The 25,191-nt window shown below is 38.5% G+C and overlaps 1 protein-coding gene across 1 annotated transcript; it reads left to right on the top strand.

Moving 5' to 3' along the window:
* The first annotated feature begins 17,006 nt into the window (after positions 1 to 17,006).
* Positions 17,007 to 25,013, top strand: azi2 (5-azacytidine induced 2). The gene is made up of 7 exons (XM_072460360.1): positions 17,007 to 17,277; positions 18,069 to 18,185; positions 18,528 to 18,627; positions 18,809 to 18,942; positions 19,029 to 19,093; positions 21,054 to 21,154; positions 23,314 to 25,013. Exons 1-7 carry the CDS (start codon positions 17,059 to 17,061, stop codon positions 23,739 to 23,741), a joined length of 1,164 nt encoding a protein of 387 aa, XP_072316461.1. The 5' UTR covers positions 17,007 to 17,058; the 3' UTR covers positions 23,742 to 25,013.
* Positions 25,014 to 25,191: the final 178 nt, after the last annotated feature.

The raw sequence follows: 25,191 nt of genomic DNA, 5'->3' as shown, positions 1-25,191 counted from the left end.
AAACAAACAACTCGTTCTACTTCAGGAAGGCTCCGCCCAATGGGCGGGTCTTACCACAGAACAGTATTAATATCGGAGTTCTCGATCTAAATTCTTTTATTGACAATGACTCTTGGATGAGAGTCGAAATGTCTATTTTTTCTAACTGAGTCCAGATAACTACAACTGAAGCTTTTTCTACTATGGAACACGCCTGGACGAATGAGGGATTAGACCGACTTAGAAGAAGAAGGATTACGTGGAATCTCTTGACCACTGTGTTCAGATGGGTGTGAGTGACAGACAGATTAGCCAATCAGAGAAACACATGGTCATTTGCATCTAAACAAACATAGCCCACAATAAAAAATAACACAGAGCACTGAGAAACCTAGAGAAATGCCTGTGCTTTGTAAACTCTTTATTTTGTTTTTTAATTGTTCTTAAATGTCTCTTAATTGTGTAAATCTTTTTTGTGTGTGATTTGTGTGCTGTTGTGTTTTTCCCTTTGCACCAGGTCATCCCTGAAAAAAAACAAAAAAAGAGGTCTCGACCTCAATGGGTTCATACCTGGTTAAATAAAGGTTAATAATAGAAACACTGCAGACTACTGCAGAATCAATGAGTGAGAACTTCTGCATATAAAATACAAAAAACAATCCCGTTTTCTGTCTAGGGCAGGGGTGGGCAATTATTTTCCTCCGAGGGCCATATCCAGGCAAGTAGCGGAGGGCTGGCCCGCGATCATTGGTGTGGAAAAAAAAACAACTATCAAATAAAATATCTCTTTTCTGTCAAATATAGGCAATATAATGTATTATTTAATTCACTTCACGTCATATGTATTAAGGATACAAGTGCAGACAGATGCCTCAGGGCAAAAAAATTATAATATTACATGTTTGGCTGGCCTGATTATAAAGACAAACGGGCCAAATGTGGCCCTCGGGCCGTAGTTTGCCCACCCCTGCCCTAGGGCCATGTTGTAGAGATGCACAGATTTCCCTAAACCCAGTGTTTAAAGTGTTTCAAGCAATATTAGATCCAGCATTTCCTCCCCAGGACTTCAGAAAGTGGAGGCATCAAGAACAGGATGGCCATGTGGAGGAGCAGCAGATCTACTGCTGATGGGAACTGAGCGCTTCACCCAATGTTTATTTAATTCGATTTATTTTTGTAACACCCAAAATCACAACAACGGTTGCCTCTGAGGGCGACAGTGAAAAACAAATCAAGCAATGTCTGTGGTGGCGAGGGACGATGTTCCAGGGTCCTCTATCCTTGGACCCTCCTTCTCAGCCAGGAAAAACTACAAAAAACCTCCTTGGGAAAAAGTAGAAACCTGGAGGAGTTCCACAGTGAAGGGGAGATCTGACTCCTACAGACGGACAGACGGACGAGAGGGGGACAGTGGAGCTGGACCCACTCAGGAGGAGAACTAGTTCAATTTAGGGGATATCGAAACCATATTTGCAATTTTGTCCTTTAATCATGACACACTGGACAAAATGTACCATATGAAAATGAAAAGACAAATTATGATAAAGTAATCCCATTCACGAGAAGTCGTAGATTCTTCAAAATCAACTTTGGGTCTTTTCTCCTCACCTCAAAGACATAAAGGTTTGCAGCACAGTCAGTGCAGTGTGTTGCAGTACTGCTCACTGCGGAGCTCTTCACTGCAGTGGTGTCCGATGGCCTCTCTTTAACCAGCGTCCATCTCTATCTCACTATCTCTGCTTCACTGCATCATATTCCTCTCCTCCTACTATCTCGCTCCACTTTCTCCTTTTCTCTCCATGGCCAAGAGGCATCCAGTTACTCATAACTCTTCATTAGGGCCTTCCCGCGGCTGCTCTGTGTAGCTGAGCAAAGTCCAACCGCAGCCAGCGAAGGGAGAGAGGGAAGTGAGCCCCGGAGACAATTAGCTAGGGCTGGAAAATAACATACTCCAGTCCTTAGTGTGTGGGGGGTACCAGCAGGAGAGCTGGTAGGAGGATGAGGAGGCTGGCTTTGATTAGCAACCACCACATATAGAAAACATATAGCACAGCATCGTGCCCAGGGCAGTTAATGACATGCAGTGAAACGAGAGCAGAAATACATGGTCGAAATATCATAATCAAAAGGTGAATTTAAACTGGTCTCATTAGCCTTGGTATATGAATACGATGGATTTAATTCATGGAATTAAATAGGGAATATAGTTGGGGTCCACCACTAACTGCAGGGCTTCAGGTTCACAGTTCTCTCAAGGTATAGAGCATAAAAAGTCACTGCACTCTATCTGTAAATAAAACAAATTCAAGTCTTTGTTGGATTATGATTAAAGAATGGGCATTATGTTGCAAATATATATATACATAAAACCCACACACCCAGGTTTTACATGAAGATAAGTTTGTTATCTCAAGTTCAAGAGCAGGACCACACCCCTTTCACGCCCCTTCCTGCGGCTACATTATTTAAGCATCCAGGTCACATACACCTGTGTTCATGATGTCATGCCCCTCCCTCCCACCCTCTTTTAATTGTTGTAATTATTGTATCTCCTTGATGGGGGTATCGAGGCCCGGGAGCCTACAGCCCTCATCGCCAGAAGCCCCAAAACGGCATCAGCTTCTGTACAGTTGTGTTGTTCATGTTTCTCGCCTGCCAATAAACACTTTGCATCGTCGCTGGGGTTGTGGTCCTTGCTAGTGAAATATTCCTATTTAATAAATATCTCAAAGTACAAAACAAGGATATAATATAATATAGTGCATTCTTTTTCAGAAAGCTCATTCTTTCATCTTCTACCGCTTGTCTGATTAATGTTGAGAAAACGTTTCAATAAATTGTTAGTAACTACCTGTAGGCCTGTACTTAAAATATTGATACGGCAATATATCATGATGGAGTTCTTGGCAAAACAGAGATGCGTTGAAAAGGTAATTCATAAGACAACTATATTCTGATATTAAGGGCTTTGTGGACCTGCAATTTCACCGCATTCTGTTATTCTACACAATCAAAATGTATTTTAACTCTAGATTTAAGAGATATTTATGTATCGGGACATGTATCGTATCGAGCTCGAGATGCCTATCATATCATGGACCCTGTATCGGGATACATATTGTATCGCGAGGCAATACCCAGCCCGATTAGTGACTGGGACAAACTGTCTCACATACTGCGCTTAACAATCGTTCTTATTATTTCACATTAGATTGATATGTCATGAAAGCTGAGATCTGGAAGCACGCCTGCGACAGAACAACAAGCCTCTGACCAAAAGTGTGCAGAAAAAATAACCTTCTGTTACTTTGATGTGCCTTTGAGTGGCGGTGCGAAGGGTGTGTGTGAAGTATCAGGTATCCACAGGGTAATTCCACTGATACAAAAATGAGGACTGTGCTTGTGTGCGTTTTATTCCAGACCACATGAGCATAAATGTGATTGCTATATCATTTTCAGAGCCACACAGGTTTTCTCTGCTGTAACAAGCTCCTCTTTTTCCCAAAATGATCAAAGTTCGGAGGTGAGCAGGAATGGGCTATGTGATATTGGGCTGAACTAAACTGGATATTTTAGGCTATTTTTTTTTTTTTTTCTTGTTCCCTTGTACTGGTCTAATACAACAACATCAAAATGCCACAAGGAATTTCATCTTGGAATAGAACAATCGTGTGGAGAGTGCATTAATCCTGATAGTCCAATGTGTATCTCTTTTGAGAAATGAATTAGTTAAAGGGGCTGTAATGTATTGAAGTAAATGTGTTTTTACCGAGTGCTGTCTGCCTCTATATAAAGCGCTTTTACCGACCACATACAAAAAGTTACATTCCGACACCACGGCATGGCATTTCTTTCCATATGTATATAGAAAACGTCTTCAATGTGTTAGCTTCAATTTAAGACCAAGATGTGCTCTGTATCTCACTTTATGTATAGAATTCTCATTATTTTGTCCATAGAAAGTCTTTGGATCATAATGCAACTTAACCTTTATGAATTTGCTTCAAACTTGGTACAGTTGATGTTGATATATAAAATATGATCTGGGTGAAATTAGAATGTTGCATCTTTTTTTTTTTTACATGTGAGATGTTGTCATCCAGCAGAAAATTACCTCCAACCAAAGATTTTGCACTGTTTGTGACAGATTATGATATTTTATTCCAACATTTTATACTTAATAATGAAGTAATTTTTCCAATATGACTTAAATTTGTGAGATATGACACACATTTTAAGCAACATTAGCGATGTTCAATCGCCTGATTCTTTTTCATTTCAATCACTTGTTATTTATTGATACATAATCTTTATTTTGTCTATTATTTTGTGAAACGTGCACTAATTTGTATGTATTTACATTTCATGTGGTCTTGTCTCTGGTGTAACACGTCTGAAGTACAACTCTTTGTGTCATATACTGTAGAGACTGTGATGGTAAAATAGTTCATATGATGAGACCGCGTACACACTATATTTATGACAGCGTTATGAAATCTGGTACAAATGATCCTGACATAATGGGGATTGCTGTGTGAAACTGTGTGTGACTGCAGCATAAGTTTTATCTTAATGAAATGAGGAAATGTAGTTCTGATAGAATCTGCTCCACCCAACTTTAAGTTTGAATCTGAAACACGAGAAAACAAAAAAGGGGGTGGAGTCTGTGCTGCCTTTAGAGATGAAATAATTACCCGCAGGTTGTCCTTTGGGGTGTTTTCATCATTTGAGTATGTATCCTTTAAAATGGAGCTAAAACAGTCTCCATCTCATCATATTTCTCTGAAATAATTGGAAGCTGCAGTAACAACTCGCGTGTCCTGTTTGCCACAGTAAACAGATTAACTAACCCTCCAGCTCAGCTGCCGTTAGAACTCATTTCCACATCCAAGTGTAATGAGTTTGCATGACAAAGTTCAGGGCATTAGAAATGCTATAAATCCCACAATGCAAAAAAATACCCTAAAACCACCAAGACACTTAGAGCTAACTCACTTTGCACCTGTAACTGACAAAACTGTCCATGAGATCATCACCAGTCTGAGTTCATCTACATGCTGCCTCGATGTGTTACCCACCAGATTTCTAAAGTCTGTGCTGAACAGTTTGTTAGCTCCATTCACTCACATAGTCAACATGTCGCTTCAATCTGGAACTTTCCCAATGTCTTTGAAAACTGCGGTCATAAAGCCTCTCCTAAAGAAGAGCAGTCTTGATGCCACAGTACTGAGTCATTACCGGCCCATCTCTAATCTGCCATTTTGGGGCAAAGTCCTTGAGAAGGTTGTTTACCAACAGCTCACATATTTCCTCTTAATAAACAACTCATTTGATGTTTTTTAGTCAGGTTTTAGACCTCATCACTGCACTGAGACTGCTCTTGTCAAGGTGACAAATGACATCCGCCTGAACACTGACATGGGCAAAGCCTCAGTCTTAATTCTGTTAGATCTGAGTGCTGCTTTCGACACTGTCGATCATGGGATCCTCTTACAGAGACTAGAGGACTGGGTGGGCATCACTGGCACTGCCCTAAACTGGTTAAGGTCCAATCTGGAAGACAGGAAGTACTTTGTTGAAATTGGTAACTGTGTCTCAGACCACATGACCCTGACCTGTGGAGTGCCCCAAGGGTCAGTCCTGGGTCCCCTTCTGTTCAACCTCTACATGCTGCCGTTGGGTCAGTTGATACGCAGTGAAAATGTGTCCTATCACAATTATGCAGACGACACTCAGATCTATGTTTCACTATCGGCAGGTGACTATGGACCAGTGGATTCACTCTGTCACTGCATCCAACAGATCAGTTTGTGGATGCAAAACAACTTTCTCCAGCTGAACAGACAAGACTGAAATAATTGTTTTTGGCCCACAGAAACAAAGAGAAAGCCTCCAGAGTCTCGCTCTAAAACCTACAAACCAAGTTAGAAATCTGGGGGTAGTAATGGACTACCCCCAGATTTCCCAAATTTGGACAGCCACATCAAATCAATAACATCAGCAGCGTTTTACCATCTAAAAAACATTGCCAAAATCAAAAATATAGTGTCAAAACCAGATTTAGAGAGACTTATCCATGCGTTTGTCTCCAGTAGATTAGACTACTGTAACGTTCTGCTCACTGGCCTCTCCAAACGAGCTGTAAAACAGCTGCAGTACATCCAGAACGCTGCTGCTCGGGTCCTGACTAGAACCAGGAAGTACAATCACATTAGTCCTGTTCTCAGGTCTCTGCACTGGCTCCCTGTGGCTCAGAGAATAGACTTTAAAGCAGCTCTGCTTGTGTACAAGTCTCTCCATGGCCTAGCACCAAAGTACATCTCAGACATGTTAGTGCCATATGAACCATCTCAGACTCTGAGGACCTCAGGGACCGGCCTCCTGCTGGTGCCAGAGTCAGGGCTAAACATGGGGAATATGCATTTCAGTTTTATGCAATTTAAAATCTGGAACAGTCTTCCTGAAGATGTGAGACAGGCCTCTACTCTGACAATGTTAAAATCTAAGCTAAAAAATTGACTTTAAATTAAGATTTATGATCTTGTGTGCATCTCGTTGCGTTCAGTGACCACTAAACATGCTCTTTTTAGATGTTACTGGTGAGGAGAGCAGATAAATTACATATATATCACAATCAAACTTTGATTTACTTACTTTTAGTAAGTTAGTTTGCACTGGACCGGAAGTGCTAATATGAGGATTTGCCTCACCATTCATTTGTAGGTGAAGGAACATTCAATTTGACGTAAATCCGGGTAGCAGCAGCTAGCCAAGTGATCGAGTCTGAGCAACAGTTTATGTATCTATGTGTATGAACGTCTGTGATTCTCCCCACCAGAAAAGTTAAGCAGTACACCTTTCAAAAATCATTACACACACATCCAAAAGTTAAAAAAAAGAGTTATTGTACGAACAAAATATGTCTTGACTTATTTATGTGCTCACTGTCATTTCTGGTCAGGTAGTGGTTCTCTCATACCACACCTACTTGATACTCCACCCACCTCAGTCACAGTCACCTACTATAGAGCCGCACGACCTGAATCTATGACCTGCTATACCTTTCCAGTCACACATTGTTCTCTCATATGCTATAACATTACTTTTTTCAGCCAGATGTTTTATTGAACAGGTACCACTAGGACCGCTTCGACCACACCGCCGCCTTCCAGAAGATTATTATGTGGAAATCTATATTCAGCACAAGTCTCTTTTCAAATATATCCACTCGGTATTATTAAAGCTCCTTTGGCTTCTGACAGTGCACTTTTTATTTCCTCATGAAATTTGGATGACTTGTAGGTCAAATGCCATCTTTTCTAGATTAAAAAATGTCTATTAAACATTGTGTTTTTGTTCTCTTGACGGATAACACGTGTTTTAATTGAGTATTTTAATAATGGATTTGCGGATCACAATATAGGCCAATGTAATTAATTGAATAGCAACCTAGCGTAACATTATCATTATTATTAGTTTATTTAAAAGGGACAGAACAAAGCAACCGGTGAAATGTGGACACAGGAGATGCACCTGATCTCAAACATAAAACAGACAAAGGCAAACAAACTGAGACACAAAGACATTACAACAAAACTACAACGTGCAGCACAGTACAAGATACTGTATTTACAATACCACACATTGGCTTTAGTTTTCACAAGACGGGTTTGATTCCATTGCAGTTAAACCGGGGCCTTTTGCAATGCACGTGCCCTGGTCTTGCATTCACTGTTTCTGAATCAAATGACTTACAACTTCTGGAATTAAATTATATAAACAATAAAAATTAAAATAAAATTTGCCAGCTATATAACAAAAATACAAAAGTAAAACTCTTCTACATTTTAGTTAAACAATTCAACGTCACTTACAAGCTATAGACACTGATTGCAAGAATGTGAAGCAATCCAGTTATGGAGAGAAGTAGATATATAATGCAACAATGAAGTCGCAAAAACTAAGACTGCTTTTGCAAGACATAAAACACTTCAGCTGCTCTTAGGAGTCATTTATTCCGGCAGCTGTGCCAACTGAAATCCGCATTATAAAAATAAGACGGTGTTTTGTTTATAGGCTGTCAAATCCACTGCTGTCTTCATTAGTAATGCTAGCTTTGTGCTGCTTAAAATGCCATAAGTAATATCTAGAAAGGTTAAAAACACGACAAAGAAAGGAAAATGGGGGGGCTTCTTTGAAAAGTTTCAAAGGCAATAAGCTTGAACCACAAACAAATGACGCTAATAGAATATTTATTGCAACTATTTGAAAATTGGAAGAAAATAAAGTACAGAAATGAGAACACTATAAAAGAAATAAATGGCCGGTGACAAGATATGACACCCCAATAAATCTTCTATAACCATAACATTTTATATCAACATGCATTACCCAAACAAAAGCATTCAACTCACAATTGAAATTCACAGACGTGGACAAAACACCCACACAGGCAGCAATCAGCAGTGCCAAGACCGACATCTCACTCGCCTGACAACCCCCCACCCCCCCACAAGACTGAAGACGTCTCCGCGGCACTGTCACACTGTCAGCCCATCACAAAGACACGCCGCGAGACGGACAGGACGAACGGACAGAAAATCAAAAGTGATATAGAAGAAGTGGGAGAAAGATGTAAAGATAGTTTCCTCAGATAAAATGACAAGCACCAACAGCCCACTGCGATCTACAGAGGCCAGTTAAGTCATACTTTCCTTTTGATGTGTCAATGGCCAACGGGGATGCTTTAAAACAACAGCTGGACCCACAATCCAGCTCCTTCCTGCTGACAGTGGAGAGGGTAGAACAAAGAGAACTAACTCCAGACCAGAGTCTAACGTGGGACTTGAATAAGCACAAGATGTACTAACTGAAATCATGTCTCGTGGGCTTTTCCTTGCAAGTAAATATTATCATGATTAACTCTTAGACGTCTTCCTTGCCAAGAGTTGTCACAATGAGTTAATGAAAGTGTCAATGCACTAGGGAGCATTAGAACAAAGAGCACAAAAAATAAATTACAGTAAAAAACAAAAGCATATTATTCAGGCATCCATTTAGTCTATGTCACGTGTTAAATTAATTACATGCAATTATTGGAGTTTGCGGAATAGCTAGACACATCTTGTCATCTGTAAATTTTGTGTACATAGTAAGCCTATTTTTTATTTTTATCCTATAGCAGATTTAAATTGTTGTTCTTTTTTACTTTATCTAGTTGTTTTCTCATTGTTCATTGTTTTATGTTGCACCGAATCATCATCAAGTTTCTATGTTTGTGAATTCTGTTCATTGGTAATGACAACAAACCTTTTCTGATTCTGATTCAAATGATGAGTTACACGATAAATTACTTATATCTCACTTCAACCAAACCTTTGCATTCTCTAAACTCACACTAAAACTTATCTCCATACATTTTGGTCCTGTTCTAGGATGTGTGTCTTCTAGGCACATGGATAAATCATCAAATTGCATTGGACAATCATGAAGAATGTGCTGCTGTTTTTGTTGATTTGTGATTCGGTAGATCCATGTATTCATGCTATTGGGGTTGATATAAATATTAAAAAGCGGTTTTCAGATTACCTCACATATAGAGCTCAAGTTGATGGCTTTCAATCAGAATTTTCTTATCTTAACAAAGGGGTTCCTCAAGGGTCAGTCCTTGGACCATTTCTATTTACAAGTTATATAAATTGGCCCCAATCTAAAATATAGTGGCATCCGCTTGTATGCAGATGATGAGATTCTATATGCTAGGGCACCTTCTGCGTCACGAGTGATTCAAAATATTCAAGTGAAATTTCATTCCATCCAACAAAATTGTGTTAATTTAAAATTGTTAATGAATTCAAGGAAAAGAAAAAGTTCTCCAAAAGGCGCTCTAGTTATCTATTGTTACGCTTGTGGTAATGTGCCCTATTACAAATACTTGGGCATCTGGATCGATGATAAACTCTCCTTCAACAAACACGTACAAGAACTGACAAATAATATTAAAGCCAGATTCTTCTTCAGAAATAAAAAAATGTTTTTCTCTTAAATGTAGAATACAGTTAATCCAGGCTACTTTTCTCTCACTTCTGGATTAATGAATTCAATGCATTTATAAAAGATTATGCAGGGGGGCAGTTCTCTTAATGATTTTAGTTCATATTGTGTGTGTTTTTACAAATGTGTTTGTTTGTTTGTTTATTGATTGTTTTTTTTGCCATTTTATCGAGATATTCTGTTCTGTTTGCTTTATGCTGTCAGAATTTCTCAGTATTTTCTTTGTATAAATAAAATCAAATAATTCATGCCAATTAATTTGATTTTCAAACAATGTTACAACAGCAGTTACACAAAGAATGCATGCAGAACTACTTGATATATATAAAAACGAATAGGAGCATTAATTGATTCTGCACTGGTATAATTTATGCCTCAGTCAGAATATATTGCAGCCGGTAGTCCATAGTGCAGTGGCAGAGGTTGTGGCCCCCTGCAGTGCTTCTGTAGCCAGCAAGGGCAGTCTTAATGAATAGAGAGATAGATGATAAATGTGTCCATATGGTGGAACCGGCTGGTCCTGACAGGGGTGGTGGTAGCTATATGAAACACAAGCAAGCACAGAGAGCTAAGGCGATCATACATTTCCCTTTTAGACTCCATCAGAAGAAAAATATGCCCAACAATAGACAGCAGTCGGTAGAGGTTAATGACCTCCAAACCCTATGGAGAGGAGGCTACACTAAACCATGTGACCACTCATTCTTTCAAAAACTTTCACAAAACTTGGCCTCAAATGAAAAACTCAGCAGCAGTGACTTTGCAAACACATTGTCTTGTATTCACCATACGCCACGTAATCCTTCTTCTAGTTGTTTTAGTTAACATAGGGCGGCCGACCTCGAGAGGAAATAAGTTCTACACAGACTAAAAAGCTGCTTTCAGGCCGCCCAGGAATTCAGTGCATTATGCCGCTATGTCACTTGAACGTTGGATATTTTACACAAATCAATACACTTTATTGACTCCTTTTCCCTTTTTATCCATCTGGTCAGCACTGCCGTTGTAATCGCACTTCCGGTCCAGCGTAAACTCTTTTGGTTTAAATGGAGAACGAGGGAAAAGTCACACTGCTAAAATATGCTAAAAAGTACCGGTAGATTGATTTGTGTAAGATATCCAATGTTCATGTGCACCAACAAGCCTATGTTAACTAATACAACTTGAAGAAGGATTAGTTGTAATGGTGGCGCCCAGACAGGCTTCCGGAATAAGGTGAAAAGCATATTTTAGCAGCAAGACTTTTCCCTCATTCTGCATTTAAACCAACAGAGTTCACACCGGACCGGAAGTGCGATTACAACGAAAGGGCCGAAAAGAAGGAAAAGTAGGCAGGGTTGAATAAGGTAGGGTTGAATAGGGCAGTTGGATTGCCCTATTTTTGTTGTTGTAAATACATACATTTATTTCTCCCCCACAGAGAATTTGTAAAAGGACTTTGTGACTGTATGCATCTATTTATAAAACATTTTTATGAGCACATGATATGCCTCGATATAACACTTTCTACACATTCTGAAGTTGCGGACATGCCTGAACCCTAAAACCTAACCCCTAACTGCTGTATCCCTTAGTGAGAGCTAACAACAACGTAAATTGCAGGTAACCGTTTAAATAGCAACATCCTTTTTCCACGGTTTCAAAATACCCCAGCTTTAAAAAGGCTGACTATATGCTATTTTGGCAAAACTGTTAAATCATTATTCTGCGCTTTATTATCATTATTATTATTATTATTATTATTATTATTATTATTATTATTATTATTATTATTATTATTGCATATATTATAGTGTTTTACTAGACAATGTGGGTGGAGTGTCTTGCCTAAGGACACAGCAACATTTCCTCTGGCCTCCCCACTTGTTCCTCCAACTGGTCAGTCTCTGTCATATTCTGTGTGAAAAATGGATTTCACCAATCACAGAAAAGTCTGAACAAAAGAGCTTACTGAACAAACAAACAAACAAACAAACAAACAAACAAACACACACAAAAATCACATTCGCAAAACAATTCTAAATGGACAAATTTGATGTTTACATCTTTGGGTGTCTTTAGCTGCTCTTCTTTTCTTGTACTCTCTCTGGTTCAGTTCTGTCATTGTTTTGTTTTTCTATACTATTTTATTGATTTTGGGGGAATATCACCCATCACTATGCCTTGATGCATTAAGCCAATGACTTTCAAATATACACACCTGATGGGTCTCTGTGAATGTGTCTTTGTGGTTTAACTAAATCATAACTAATAAAGCCATGTGCTCTCTATTATAATTTGCTTCCAACGCACTTACCAATTGCTTCTAACTAAACAACATACATTTAAATATAGTGTAGCAGAACTAGTCAGGCTTTTAATGACTAACTAGCCTCCAGCACACCCCACACTCAAAGATTATGCAAATGTTCACACACACACACACACACACACACACACACACACACTGAGTGTACCATTGTTCTCCTTTCACTGCAGATACGATCTTGCTCTAATTGGCTCAGCAAAAACAAAGGCAGAGCCTTGGATGCCCCACTCAGCTCAACTCATTTGGTCCACAGGGATGTCCTCTGATGTACCAACGTATGTACAACGGCCTTGGATACGCCTGACCTCTGCGCTTGCTAAGGAAGGCCAGCACTTGATTACATGGCAGAGTTTCAGGGTTTATCGTGAATCTATAAACTGCAGACGCACATCATTTTGGAACATTTTTATAATTGTACCAACAAACAAACTCAGACAATGTCATTTGAGACACTGGAATCAGCTTTCCAAAACCCTGGTAGTCTGCCTGTCCTACTCTTTATAATGGAAGAGGGAATGGAGGTTATGTACAGTCTAGGTATAATGTGGTCTGGTGCAGTTTAGTTCAGCCGGGTGAAACAACTCCGAGACAGCAGTGTGATGTATGACCGTGGCACTAGCATCATTGATCTTAACTTTAACTGCAGCAATGCAGTGGTACTTGATGGAATGTTATATTGCAAAAGGACAGTAGGTGTACACACTTATGTCGGCCAACACATACTTTAAAGGTGATAAAGGTGAATATTAACACCAAAGACAGAAATGATTGTGCACTAATTCAAAATCTAATACCACTGAAATACTTACATTTTTCAGAGCAAAGGAAATATAATTGTGGTAATAACTAAAGAGGCAGCAATAGAAGGGGCATGGTAATTATGGAGTGTTGGAAGAAGGGATGCCACAATTTCAAATGTCAGGGTTATATTACGTTAACAATTTATTTTACACCATGAATAACAGAGTCTTGCCAAAATGACTATATTCGCTTCCATTTGTTGTTTTTTTTACTGTAAAATTAAGATGCTCCCTTTTGAGGGCGTTTGGGGCTTGGACTCAGCTTTCCAATTTCGTTTGGCTTGTATTTGACATGAAAAATAGAGGGTAAAACTGGTAGTAGTGCATAATTAGTAGTGGTTCTCATGTTAGCATTAGTTAAGATTAGGTATAATAAGTACACCTACTAATGTAAAACGGTTCCTTAAGCAACTTTGCCAAGTACTTTCAGACGAAAAAAAAATATTCGAAAGCAACAATATCTTTATTAAAATGAGAAGTAGAGTATTTCTTCTATCCTTGAGCAGTGAGTCAAATGGGAACTAAAGGCACACGTTCCCAACTGATAAGGAAACAGTACCCTCTAGTGGTGAATGAGAAACATGACCATGCCATTAGTTGCACTTTCATCATTCTACGTTTACATTATGAGCAGCAGATGCTTGTATCAAGAAGAGGTATTAGAAAAAAACACCGTTGGTAGTTTTCTGTCATTTTCTGTTTTGGTGCAATAGTTTTCCATTGACATATTTTCACGCGTTAAATCTTGTCATCTTGTAATTGACAAGACATGAAAAACATTATGGTCAATCAGCCCCTCCTGTCATCATTCCGATAATTTAGTTTAACAAAATTGCAATTTACAAGGTTGTTTGATGGCGCATTCATATAATTACATCTGAACAGCGCAAACGTATTATTTTTATTTTCAAGCCTCTTTAGTCACATTCTTTTACTCTCAGGGTGATCATTGGTTCTGATTTGAATTCTTAAAAATGCACCACAGTTCACTTTTTGCATTTGATTGTCTATAACAGCTTACAGGCAAGTTAATTAGATGTTTAAAGTGACCATTATTTCTATAATATGTTGCCACAGTGCTAGTGCCTGCAAACACGCTGAGAGTGCTCCAAAATAAGCACTTATTTTGGGCGCTGGACTAACACACGCATAATAAAGACCTAATTTACATACATTATGTCAGTCTGTTTAGTATGTAAATGCTCGGTAAACTTCTGGGTTTAATCATTCCACAGACATTTTAATTGGGAGTTTGTTAATTGGTTACATTCATGCTCTGACACTTGTTAATCTCCTGACACTTCTTATTTGTTTATCTACCAAGCAGCTGACTCAAAAACTTGAACTCATAAAGTGGTTTTAAGGCTTTCACACATCTTTAAAAAAAACAAAAAAACATTTTATTATAGCTAATCAAATAATTTACTCACAAAATACTTCTTGGTATTCATTTTATAACAAGTGTTAACTGGTTTATAGTACGCCACAAAAAAACATGTGCTCCTTTAACTGCTAATAGTGATTGCACATTTTGTCAAATCGTTGCATTTTTATGTAATGGCCAAATGTGTGTTTTTTATGTTCAGAATGCACACTGCACACAAGATTTTAATTTGATACACGCGACCTACATCATTTGTAAGCCATCTTTCTCCACCGCTATCTCAGCCAGTCCATTGACCCTGCTGACATTGTCTGACAGAGCTCAGAGGTGTCCATCAGTCATGAGTTGTTTTGCCTGGTTGTGCTCTGCCTCCCCAGGTCTTCTCTGCTTGCAGCATCCTCAAATCTGAAACCATCTATGACCAAGGTCCCTCCGTCCTCCCGGATGGTGGCGGCACGTACACACTGCTCCTGTCACAACATCAACATTACATACACATCGAACAGTGCTGCGCTCGGCATGCCTGGGCACAGCCAACAATGACAAGGTCATACTTTAGTTTATATCCATCACTGTTAACATGAATCCTCGGTAAGAGAGGATGATGGGCATGTGAGTGCATTAAGAGGTTTTGACCAGCATAAAATACTATAATATCTATCTGAGTAACTTTGGCAGAACATTGTAATAATATGTTTATTTTATTTTATATTTGAAAGATAATCTCAGAAAAAGCCAGTGCATATCAGCAGTGGGCATATTATTTTGTTACGTGACAGGGATCAGTGATACAGTATTTACCCCCCTCCACCCATTCATGACACCCATGACATATAATTCTGAGAGTAAACCCATATACGAATAAAACCAAATATATTTTCTAATGGAACTCACATTTATTTGGATAACTAGTTGAATTAAATAGGTGAGGGATGACATCACAACATTCTGTATCCCAATCATATTTCATACAGATGGGGCTAAGTTGAAATAGTCATGGCATCTTCACATGTTGGACTCTGAAAACCACCAATCCTGTATAATTAACTTATAAAGTAAACATGCCTCTGGTCCTACCTTTTTATGAGATCGCTGAGTGCTAGAGGAACTGCAGGGTGCAAAACTGCAGTGCTCAATCATCTCTTGTATTTCCGCCAGCAGGGCCTGAGCATTGGTTAAAACTGCAAAGACATACGTGCTCAGTCATTTTAATCATCGCAATGATCTAAAACTACGTGTAGGAAAAGTCAAAAGTGACAAAAAACTGTTAACTAATAATAAATAGTCTCACGTTCTCGTGTGGAAGTTCTCAAATCTTCAGCACATCCAGGATTAGTTTTCTTCTCCATAGTTGAGCAGGAGGCCTGATGATAACTCTTTACACTTAAGACAACGTAAACAATACATGAAGAACACTATAGAAATATTTCATAAATGTCATTCTAATCCAACTTACGATATATGACAAACTCAAAAATGTAACTTCTGGTGACGGCGGTGCACTGAGGTTTGACGCAAATAATGTGGCGCCTTTTATTCAAATTATTCGTTAATTTTTATTTTTATTTTTTCATATATATTTTTAGCTATTTTTCAGAGAGGGCTTGAAAAACACGAATTACCTCGTGTTTATAAAAATACTAAATAGATAAAGCATGTAGTGGCGGATCGGATGTAGGACGCTTTTATTGTGAAACTCCGTGTGCAGCTGAAGGACTCCCGGAAGTTTTTGTTTCCTCACATCGTCACCTGTCAGCGCGGACACCAGCGGAGATCAGGCTGTCGCTTTGGTTTTCCTCCACAAAACACTCGTATTTTCTCGATGAATAGCCGTTAATTTATTTAGGTCCTTGGTGTGATAAGAAACAACGGCATCCAACACGGTTTGTATCAGACCGAAACCCTCAATGTTATTGCTCTAGTTACTGGGTCACAAACAGTGAAAGCTAAACGCTAGCTAAGCGCTAACACCAAAACAACCACAAAATACTTCAACTATTCAACATAAATTTGACGAATCTACAGTCCACACGCTGTTTTTAGTTAAGATGCATCATTTTGTAAACAAAGAATACGGAAGCGAACAGTAATTTTTAACAATAGCCTAGTAATAGAAACACATTTTGGATGAAATCATATATTATATTATTATCACTGTTTGTTGCATTATGGACAATTGGCTCAACTGGTTTGACATGAAAACGAACCTAAATGATCGCTTTGTATTCCTTCACTTTCATTTAACTGATCAGAGGTCATATTTTTCATTAGTCTGTTGTTTCTTCCGTGTATTTTTGGTGTGGTAAAATATCCTATTCAAATATTTATTGTTTAGGGGTGATGAACAAGGCAACAAAATATGTCAACATAACTTGCATTTCATTGTAATGACACATATCATTATGCTGTTTCCTGTAGCCTACCCCTGCCCCCATAAAGACCTACGTAATGAAAAAAGAATCGCTCAGTTATATTTTGTCATAACTCTCCTCTGCATGTTTTCTACCTGCTACACACTGTAGGCTTCCGCCGATATGGAGCCCCTGACTGTGGATGATGACATATGCATCCTTAAATGTGAGACGGCCTCCACTGCGGCTGGAGAGAGTCCGGTGTCCGTGTGTGCTGGAGATGAATCTGTCGCTTCTCACTTTGCTCTGGTCACAGCCTACGAGGACATCAAGAAAAGGCTCCGAGACACAGAGAGGGAGAATACACTGCTGAGGAAGAGAGTAAAGCAGCTTGAGGATAAGGTACACATTTAATAGATTAGGCACTCTAGACAAGAATACAATGTGATAGTCTATAAAAGATTTGAAAAGTGAGCTAGAATCAAATTTAAGTGACCTACTGTCAAAGCTGAAAAACAATGAGAAATAACTCTGAAAACAGCCTACCAAGCTCTGCCAAAATATATATTATACTGTGATTGGAAAATATTGAAATAATAAAAAAAAGAGTCAGTCCATACCAAGGTCCAGAAGTTTGAACTTCTAGTTTCACATCATGTTCCTAAAACAAGATCAGCTCAATTTTACCTAGAGCTGACTCTATTGTTTATCATGACAATAAGAGCTCACATTAATGCAGAGAATGTTTTGCTTATAAGAACAAATATCATTGGATTGAAGTTAATCTACTCAAGATGAGATACCATTTTAGTAAGTACTCTATTGTCACTCATTCCTATATTCAGGGTTAGGGTAACTAATTTGATTCTTGAGGAAAGCCAGAGCTCAGAACCGGCTTCAGCTGCTGCCATGGTGATAAAGTGGCTCAATATACAAGAGTGAGAGTTTGAGCAACTCTCTCACTCTCTTTCCTTGTATTTGTTCCTCCGTGCATGTTTAAATCACTTCCTGGACACTGGTACAGAAGTGTCACATTCATCTACACAGAACCAGACCTTGGTCTGAACCGAGATCAAAGTGCAAATCAGAACATGCAAATTGTTTTATACATTTGTCTTACTGTGATCACGGTAATTATCATGTTATACTTATGTAGCTCCAACATCTGAAATGGATTTATTTTGTATGTGCAGCTTTTTAGACCAGATGCACTTCCTCCAGAGGGTCCTCAGTATGTGAACAAGGCCTTCAGTGCCTACAGAGGTATCTATATCGAGAAGGAGGATCTGCAGTTGGAACTCAACAAACTGGTACCTAAATGTTTACTTATATTGTGAACTTTATGAAACGTCAGATATATCAGTGGTTTTCATGTTTTAGAATGTGATGATGACACACGATGATGAGAGCCAGATTACCCAATTGATTACATTGTGTTTAGTTATATAATTCATAATATTCCAGCTGCCCTCCATCTGCTTGAAACTTCTGTCATCTACGTATTACAATTACCTATGGTATAGCTGTATGAAACCAGTGTACGTAGTATTTTGTTTATATTACTATTACCAAATATGTCTCTACAAATATTATTCAGCTTGTGTGTGCTTGAAGGAATGTTGGCTCTGACCTGTTCCTGTGATTTCTGTCAGAAAAAGGAGAAGAGTGAGAGTGAGCGGACACTGACGGAGCAGCTACAGGCCAAAGAGCTGGAACTGCTGCAGCTGAAGACGGAGATGGAGACAAGTCAAGGTACAGGCCACATCTGCATGAATATCAACATATGTTATTATAATACAACAAATTATAATTGTAAGAAACAAGATAGACCAATACTGTAGTTTAGATCAAGATTTTTTTTAACACTGGAAATGTTTTTTCTTAACTGTTGAAATACAAACTAAATCAATGAAAATCATTTGTATGTCTCCAGTGATGAAAAGCTTGAACAGCCCGCAGGACTACTGGCAGGTGGACAGGGTCAGCACGGAGATCAAGATCCATAAACTGCAGGAAGAGCTGGAAAAAGTGACACTGGAGAATAGCAGACTACTGGAGAAGAGTGGGGTGAGTCCTCTTGTGTGACAGAACTACTGGATGAAGAATGTTTATATTAAATTGTAAAATTGTTGTCGTTTTATTCATTTTTTTAGGAAGACCCCCCTGAGCCTAACGGACCTGACATGGACCAAATCTGTGGTTTAAAGTTTAATGCCAGGTAATGTTTTTATGCAGCGTTCCTTTAATCCTCAGAGGTCGGACCTTGTTTGTGTCTTTCAGTTGTCAAGTTGTAAAAACAATGATCTGTGTGATACCATTTCTGTACAGCAAATACTATAAAATAAGTAATACAAATCAGGGCAGTGCTCAAATTGGCCAAAATTTAGACCATAGACTATGAAGCTGGATCACTTTCTAAAGGGGCAGATCTCCCTGGCAACATGCTCTGAACTGATAACCTGCTCCGGACCAGGTAGTAAGATAAAGATGAATAAGATAAGAAGATGACACTTTGATCAATCGGTGACAAGAATCCAGCCGAGCAAGTTGCTAGTGTGAGAGAGAAGCGGGGAGAAATGAGGAAACGAAATGCATAAGCAACGGCACATACTTCTTATATTGATGCTTATATTATCCTCTAAAGAGGAGGATAATATTTAAATAGGCTACACTTTGATTCCTAGATAGAATATGCCCATTATTGAATCGTACTGTATTACATTAAATACATAAAATATGTACAGAATTATACACTAAAATGTAAAGTGCTGCACATTTTACGCGCTGCTTGACACACACATTAGTGCCATTTATTCAGTCCCTGGTGCTGGATCATGTTATTCATGACTTTAGCACATTTGTGCTTTAGTCTTTTTTATCAATGAATCAACTAAACTTTCTCCATGGCGTAACTCCTTGTGATTGGTCGCCAACTGAATATTTCCCACGAACGCAGCGCTTGCGTTTCCTTTGTCTTATATTTATCGCTTATTTCCTCGCATACTATTGATTGATTGATATCGATTATGATTGACAGTTCCTCATAATGCGCTAACCTCCCCCTGTTCTGCACATGCACAGATTTATTGAGAATATCTGGGGTTGACAAAGCGAGATGTGAACCTGCTTCGTATGACCAAATTTTTGCATACATTAGCTGTACATTTTAGTATTTTTTTTTCCATAGTCTTAGACCACTCCAAGTTTGTGTTTATCTGAAAAAGACAATGTTGACATCCCTGACACAACTAGTGGTAAACATAGTAAATAGTTATTTATGCTTTGTTAAGATCAAGGATACAAGACTGTTTAGTGTAGTTGTTTGTTTTGTCCACCAGAGGATGGTGCAGCTTCAAGCAGTGTCTGTATCCAATATGAGCTACAGAAACTTTGATCAGAACAAATATAATTGATGTATTCATGTTTCAATGGAAATACTCCTTGAATAATTACTCTTACACCTTCCGCAAATGCTTATATATTTTTTTTAATAAGCTATTTTTGTGCAGTGTTAAATTCTCATTGCCGAGAAGTATTTACCTTATCATTATAGGTAAAGACTTATTTTCTGTTTAATTCAAAGTGATGACGAGATGTAGGGCCTTTTGTGTGTGATGGTTTGGATTTCTTCAGAAAACAGTGTTTGCATTAGCACATAATAGTTTTTCCAAATGTATTCAAACCCCCCTCACATCTAAATGGGTCTGTGCATCACACTGCATCTCATTAAACAATATATACAGTAACCGGCTTACAATATATGGTTTATTATATTGTGATTGGGGCTGAGCAATAAGCTCATTTTAATCATGATAGAGATCCAGGCCAGCAGTCTAAATTGCAACCATTTGGAAATTTGGAAATGGTTGTTGTGGTATTTTCAATACAACAACATAAATTGCATTTATTTTTGTTGTCCTAATTGTGATATTGCTTAATTGCATGAAAGAACTCCAACTTAATATTATTTATAAAAAAAAAAATCTTCTTCTCCAAAACAAAATTAAATGTTGCAGGAATTTCAATTGATGAAATTTACAAAATATAATCCACCAACCAATCAATCGACCGATCTCCATTTAAAGAAAATAACAGTTTAAATCTGGCTGAGATGGTGCTAATTACACACACATGCTACTTAAACCAATGCATAATTGTATCCAAATCTGTGTGTGCAGAGAGAATGCCATACAGACGTATGAAGCTTTGCGCTGTGAAGTCTCCCATCTACACTCGGAGTTAAAGCACCAAAATGGATTGATACGAAAACTAAGACAAGGTGAGGAAAACATCAGTACTGCATGCTGCCTTGTAGGATTCATCTCAAACTTACATAAGAATGTTATAAAATACTGTCTTTTTATTTTGCTGTAAATACTGTACATTTTAAAATCTATCTAACTTTTTCTTTTCTTCATTAAATGTAAATTTATTATAAATGCATATATTCGATTTTTTTAACCTAATATATGCATTAGAATGGATGCAACTACAACTTGTCTTGTGGGATTCAATTAATTGCCCTATTTCCCTCTTCACTGTCCCACAACTCTATATAACTACTGTATAATAACTATACTGAAACATCCAGATTATTGATAATAAACCTTTAACTTAAGTCATATTATAGTTATCTTTTATTTGAAAAAGCAAGTCATGTAACTAATACTTGGTTGGTGTAATGTCAGTTTTTTTGTTGCAGAAAAACAAGCTTATAAAAAATCTGAGCAACATGTTTCATTTGAAATAACTAAAGAAGTCACTGTTCTTGAGTATGCTTTTTGACAGTTTGTGTTGAGGTGTGATAAGACAGCAGATATTATCAAAGTATTCAAACACTTTGACAAAAGATGTCAAGAAAGCGGCTGTTCTGCCATCGTTCAGAGAGGATATATTCAAGGACATATTACCATTGTTGTCAGTTCCCTCGGTGTGTCAGAGGAGCAGACCAGGAGGTGAAAATTAGTATGAAATATGGCAAGAAAATAAATCTATTTATTCCTCTGAATAAGAGGCTAATCCTGTAACTTAGATGAGGCAGATAGAGCGAGAGAAGAAAAACAGTTGAGAGTGAAGTTGGGAGGGGCAGAGGGGGGCTTCTGTTCACTCATATTGTGCATTTGTATTCTTCTAATGTTCCTGCTTTGGAATCACTTTTATTCAAATCCTAGACTCAGGAGACCCTCTCCTGGAAGAGTAGCGGGCAGGGATGGATGGATAGATGATGTGTGGAGGAAGAGAGGTACTGAAGAAGATACTGTCATTTAAACTTTATTATTTGCTCCAAATGATTATTTGATAGCAAAGCAATGGTGTATGTGAGATTAGGACATTTGTTTTTGCATGGAAATTATGGAGACGAAAGGCTTATCTTCTGCTCAGAGGTTTCTTTGATTGGATTTGTTCAACTGAGTTTTCTCTGAATAAGTTTGAATGCTGCCCAAAATACAAGATGTCATATTCAAATAGTGAATAGTTTTTATGGTACAATAGTTGCATGAAGACTTAGGTTGTAACTTTAAAGGCTATGAAACCATGGTACAAGTTCAGCTGTTTCTATAATTAACATGTAAAATCAAGGAAATAACCTATTGTCATGTAACTGCATGTAAAATACTCCCTGACATGTAATCTCTCGACACCCATATTAGATAAATGAGGAAATGTTGAACTGCCAGTGTGCCGTAAACATTGTTTTCAGGCTTTTTCGTTGATACAAGAAAGTATTAAATTAAAACATGTTCATGTTATAACGAAAAGTTTCACGTTTTAACGACTTTTAACATGAACATGTTTCGCTAATATCAAGTTTTATAAAGGGCATGTCACTCAAGCGGGAGAGCGATCTGCTAGGTGCTTTTACATTTGCTTGTGTTTAGTGACACTCAACACAAGGGTCATCTTTTAGACGTGCCACTGCGCCTCAGAACAGGAGCGCCTTGCGACTCTTTGTTGGTTCTGCGTCTGATAATGAATTCAAGATGTCGTAATGCACGCACTTGAGTGACACTGACAACAGGGGGTTTGTCCCGCAGATTGTGAACCAGAGGAATGTGGCTAACTACGAGATGCAGCACCAACACTGAGACAACGCACTCTGGATGTACGTGTGTCACTGAACACAAGCACTAAGTAAAGGACCTGTGGCTTTTCCCCTGCAACAATATGACTGAAATATGTTGTAAATAGTCGTTAAAATGAGAAAATAAAGTTGTTAAAACAAGAAATTGTTCTTGTTTTAATGTGAAATGTTTCTAGTTTTAGTATAATACTCTTGTTTTAACAAAAAAAAGTCTGAAAAAATAGTTTACGCCACACTGACAGTTCTTCATTTCTGTAGATAAACCACTTCTCCCCAGTTGAAACCATTTCAGTAACTCAAAGCTGTAATGAAAACATCACTGATCTCTCTTCTTATATACTTCCTCATCTCCCTAGTCAATTCCAAAGTCCCAGTGCAGTGTCTGGATGATGTGGAAAAGAACAACAACCAAGTTTCAAGGGCATCGCTGTCTCAGCCCCCATGCACCCCTCCGCTCCCCTCCTGCTCGAGTCGCTCGCCTGCGGCGCTGTCCTCAGGGGCTCTAGCAGACAGCCTGAAAGAGGACTGTTGGTACAACGGGCCGTGGCCGTCCCAGTACTGCACAGGAGAGGCTCTGCTGGGCACAGACTCCTGCTCTGTGGTGCTGCCCCCTCCCCCTCTGAACCAGGCCTCTCTGGACGACAGCTCCAGGTCATTCCCCAGCCCCCCCAAACCCAGTGACGCTCTGTTCTGGGAGGGACACTCCAACTCCAACTCATCGTCTTCAATGGGACACTGCAGTCCCAAGAGCCCACCCAACACAGAGTGGGCTAAGCCCTACTGAGCGGACCCCTCACTCAAACGCATGTCCGCACCTTGAAGGGAAGATTTGTATGAAAGGATAAGAAACTCTTAATCCTGCCAGTTACCACCTTACCTGCCTTAAACTGACAAAACACCTCTTTGGGCTGGAACTGACTGGACCTACTGGTTGGGATCAACGGGGCCAAAAGTGGCCTTTTTGAGGTAATGACTTTGTCTGTGTATTATGCTTAATTTAGCTCCTCTGTGCTCTTTATTTATGGACTCTTTTGGCAGAGGAACATGTCCTAATGCCCTTAAGCAGAATTGGTGTCTGTATCTGTCAATCTTCTCTATGTATGCATACATCTGTAAAGCATGCATACTATAGGTTTGTCCATGCATTTAGCATCAGAGTATTGTGTGTTCATATGTGGGCCACAGTCGTTGCAGGGCTTTGCCACTTCAGCTGATCAGAGTAATGTTAAACTGCTGTCTTTATTCTCTTTAATGGAAAAACCCATGTAATGCATAATTCTATGTCAATAAATTCACAATCATCGAAGAGGGAACTAATTTTCACAACAGACAATAACTGTAGATTACAATATATAACCTTGTTTTTATTCAATCAACTGTCATCCCCAAATGTGAGAGTAGTGACGAAGGAACTATAATAATGTGTACGATCACGTTTATCTCAACTGCTCAAACACCTAGCTTACACCGGACATTGACCGTCATGTGTGGTTTTCCAAATGACAAAGACAATTACAGAACACATTTTCCTTGCACTCCCAATGATGAACATGATTTTTAGTTTGTGAACATTTTAAAATAGAAGATGTGTAAAGTGTGCTTTGTGCTGATGTAAAATATGATACATTTAGCATACTATCAAAGATCGATTGCAGAGGAATGTGTATATTGTATAAATATATATGGTGGGCTTTAGTACTCTGCCAAAATGCAGTTTTGCACTCCAAACCACCGTTTTCCTTTTTAATGTGATGCTGAAGTAATTTCTGGAGGTTTTCAGAGCTGCCTGTGATACTGGCTGCACCGTGTATGTAACGCAGTGTTGACTCATGACTGTGCATAAAGCACAAAGACCCATGATGTTGAGATGTTTTTGTGAGGGAACTGGTCTTTCTAAGATTGTTTTTTTTTTATTTATTTACAGCAGTAGTTTCATACTTCTGTAAACAATTTGCAAACCAAATGCAATGTATAGTAGATATGGAATTATATTTTAAATTTACTGCACTTCGGACTGTTTGTAAATACAATAAATTAAATGACTCATAGAAATCGACTTAAGTTTACCATTTTTTTGCCTTTTTACCTTTTAGAATGGGTTTGACCTGTGTATGTGGAAGGACTAAACCAGGAAGCAGTGAACAGTCTGACTTCAGGGAGTTGTACAAGGTTGGGGTTCTTAACTATGTGAGGGAACTAGGAAAAATTGCAAAGATTCAAAACTGAACTGAATA

Source organism: Eucyclogobius newberryi, unplaced genomic scaffold (genome assembly GCF_026437365.1).
Source record: "Eucyclogobius newberryi isolate DKJ021-1_F unplaced genomic scaffold, fEucNew1.0.hap1 SCAF_3, whole genome shotgun sequence".
NCBI lineage: Eukaryota > Metazoa > Chordata > Actinopteri > Gobiiformes > Gobiidae > Eucyclogobius > Eucyclogobius newberryi.
This window is presented reverse-complemented; position numbering and strand designations above follow the sequence as displayed.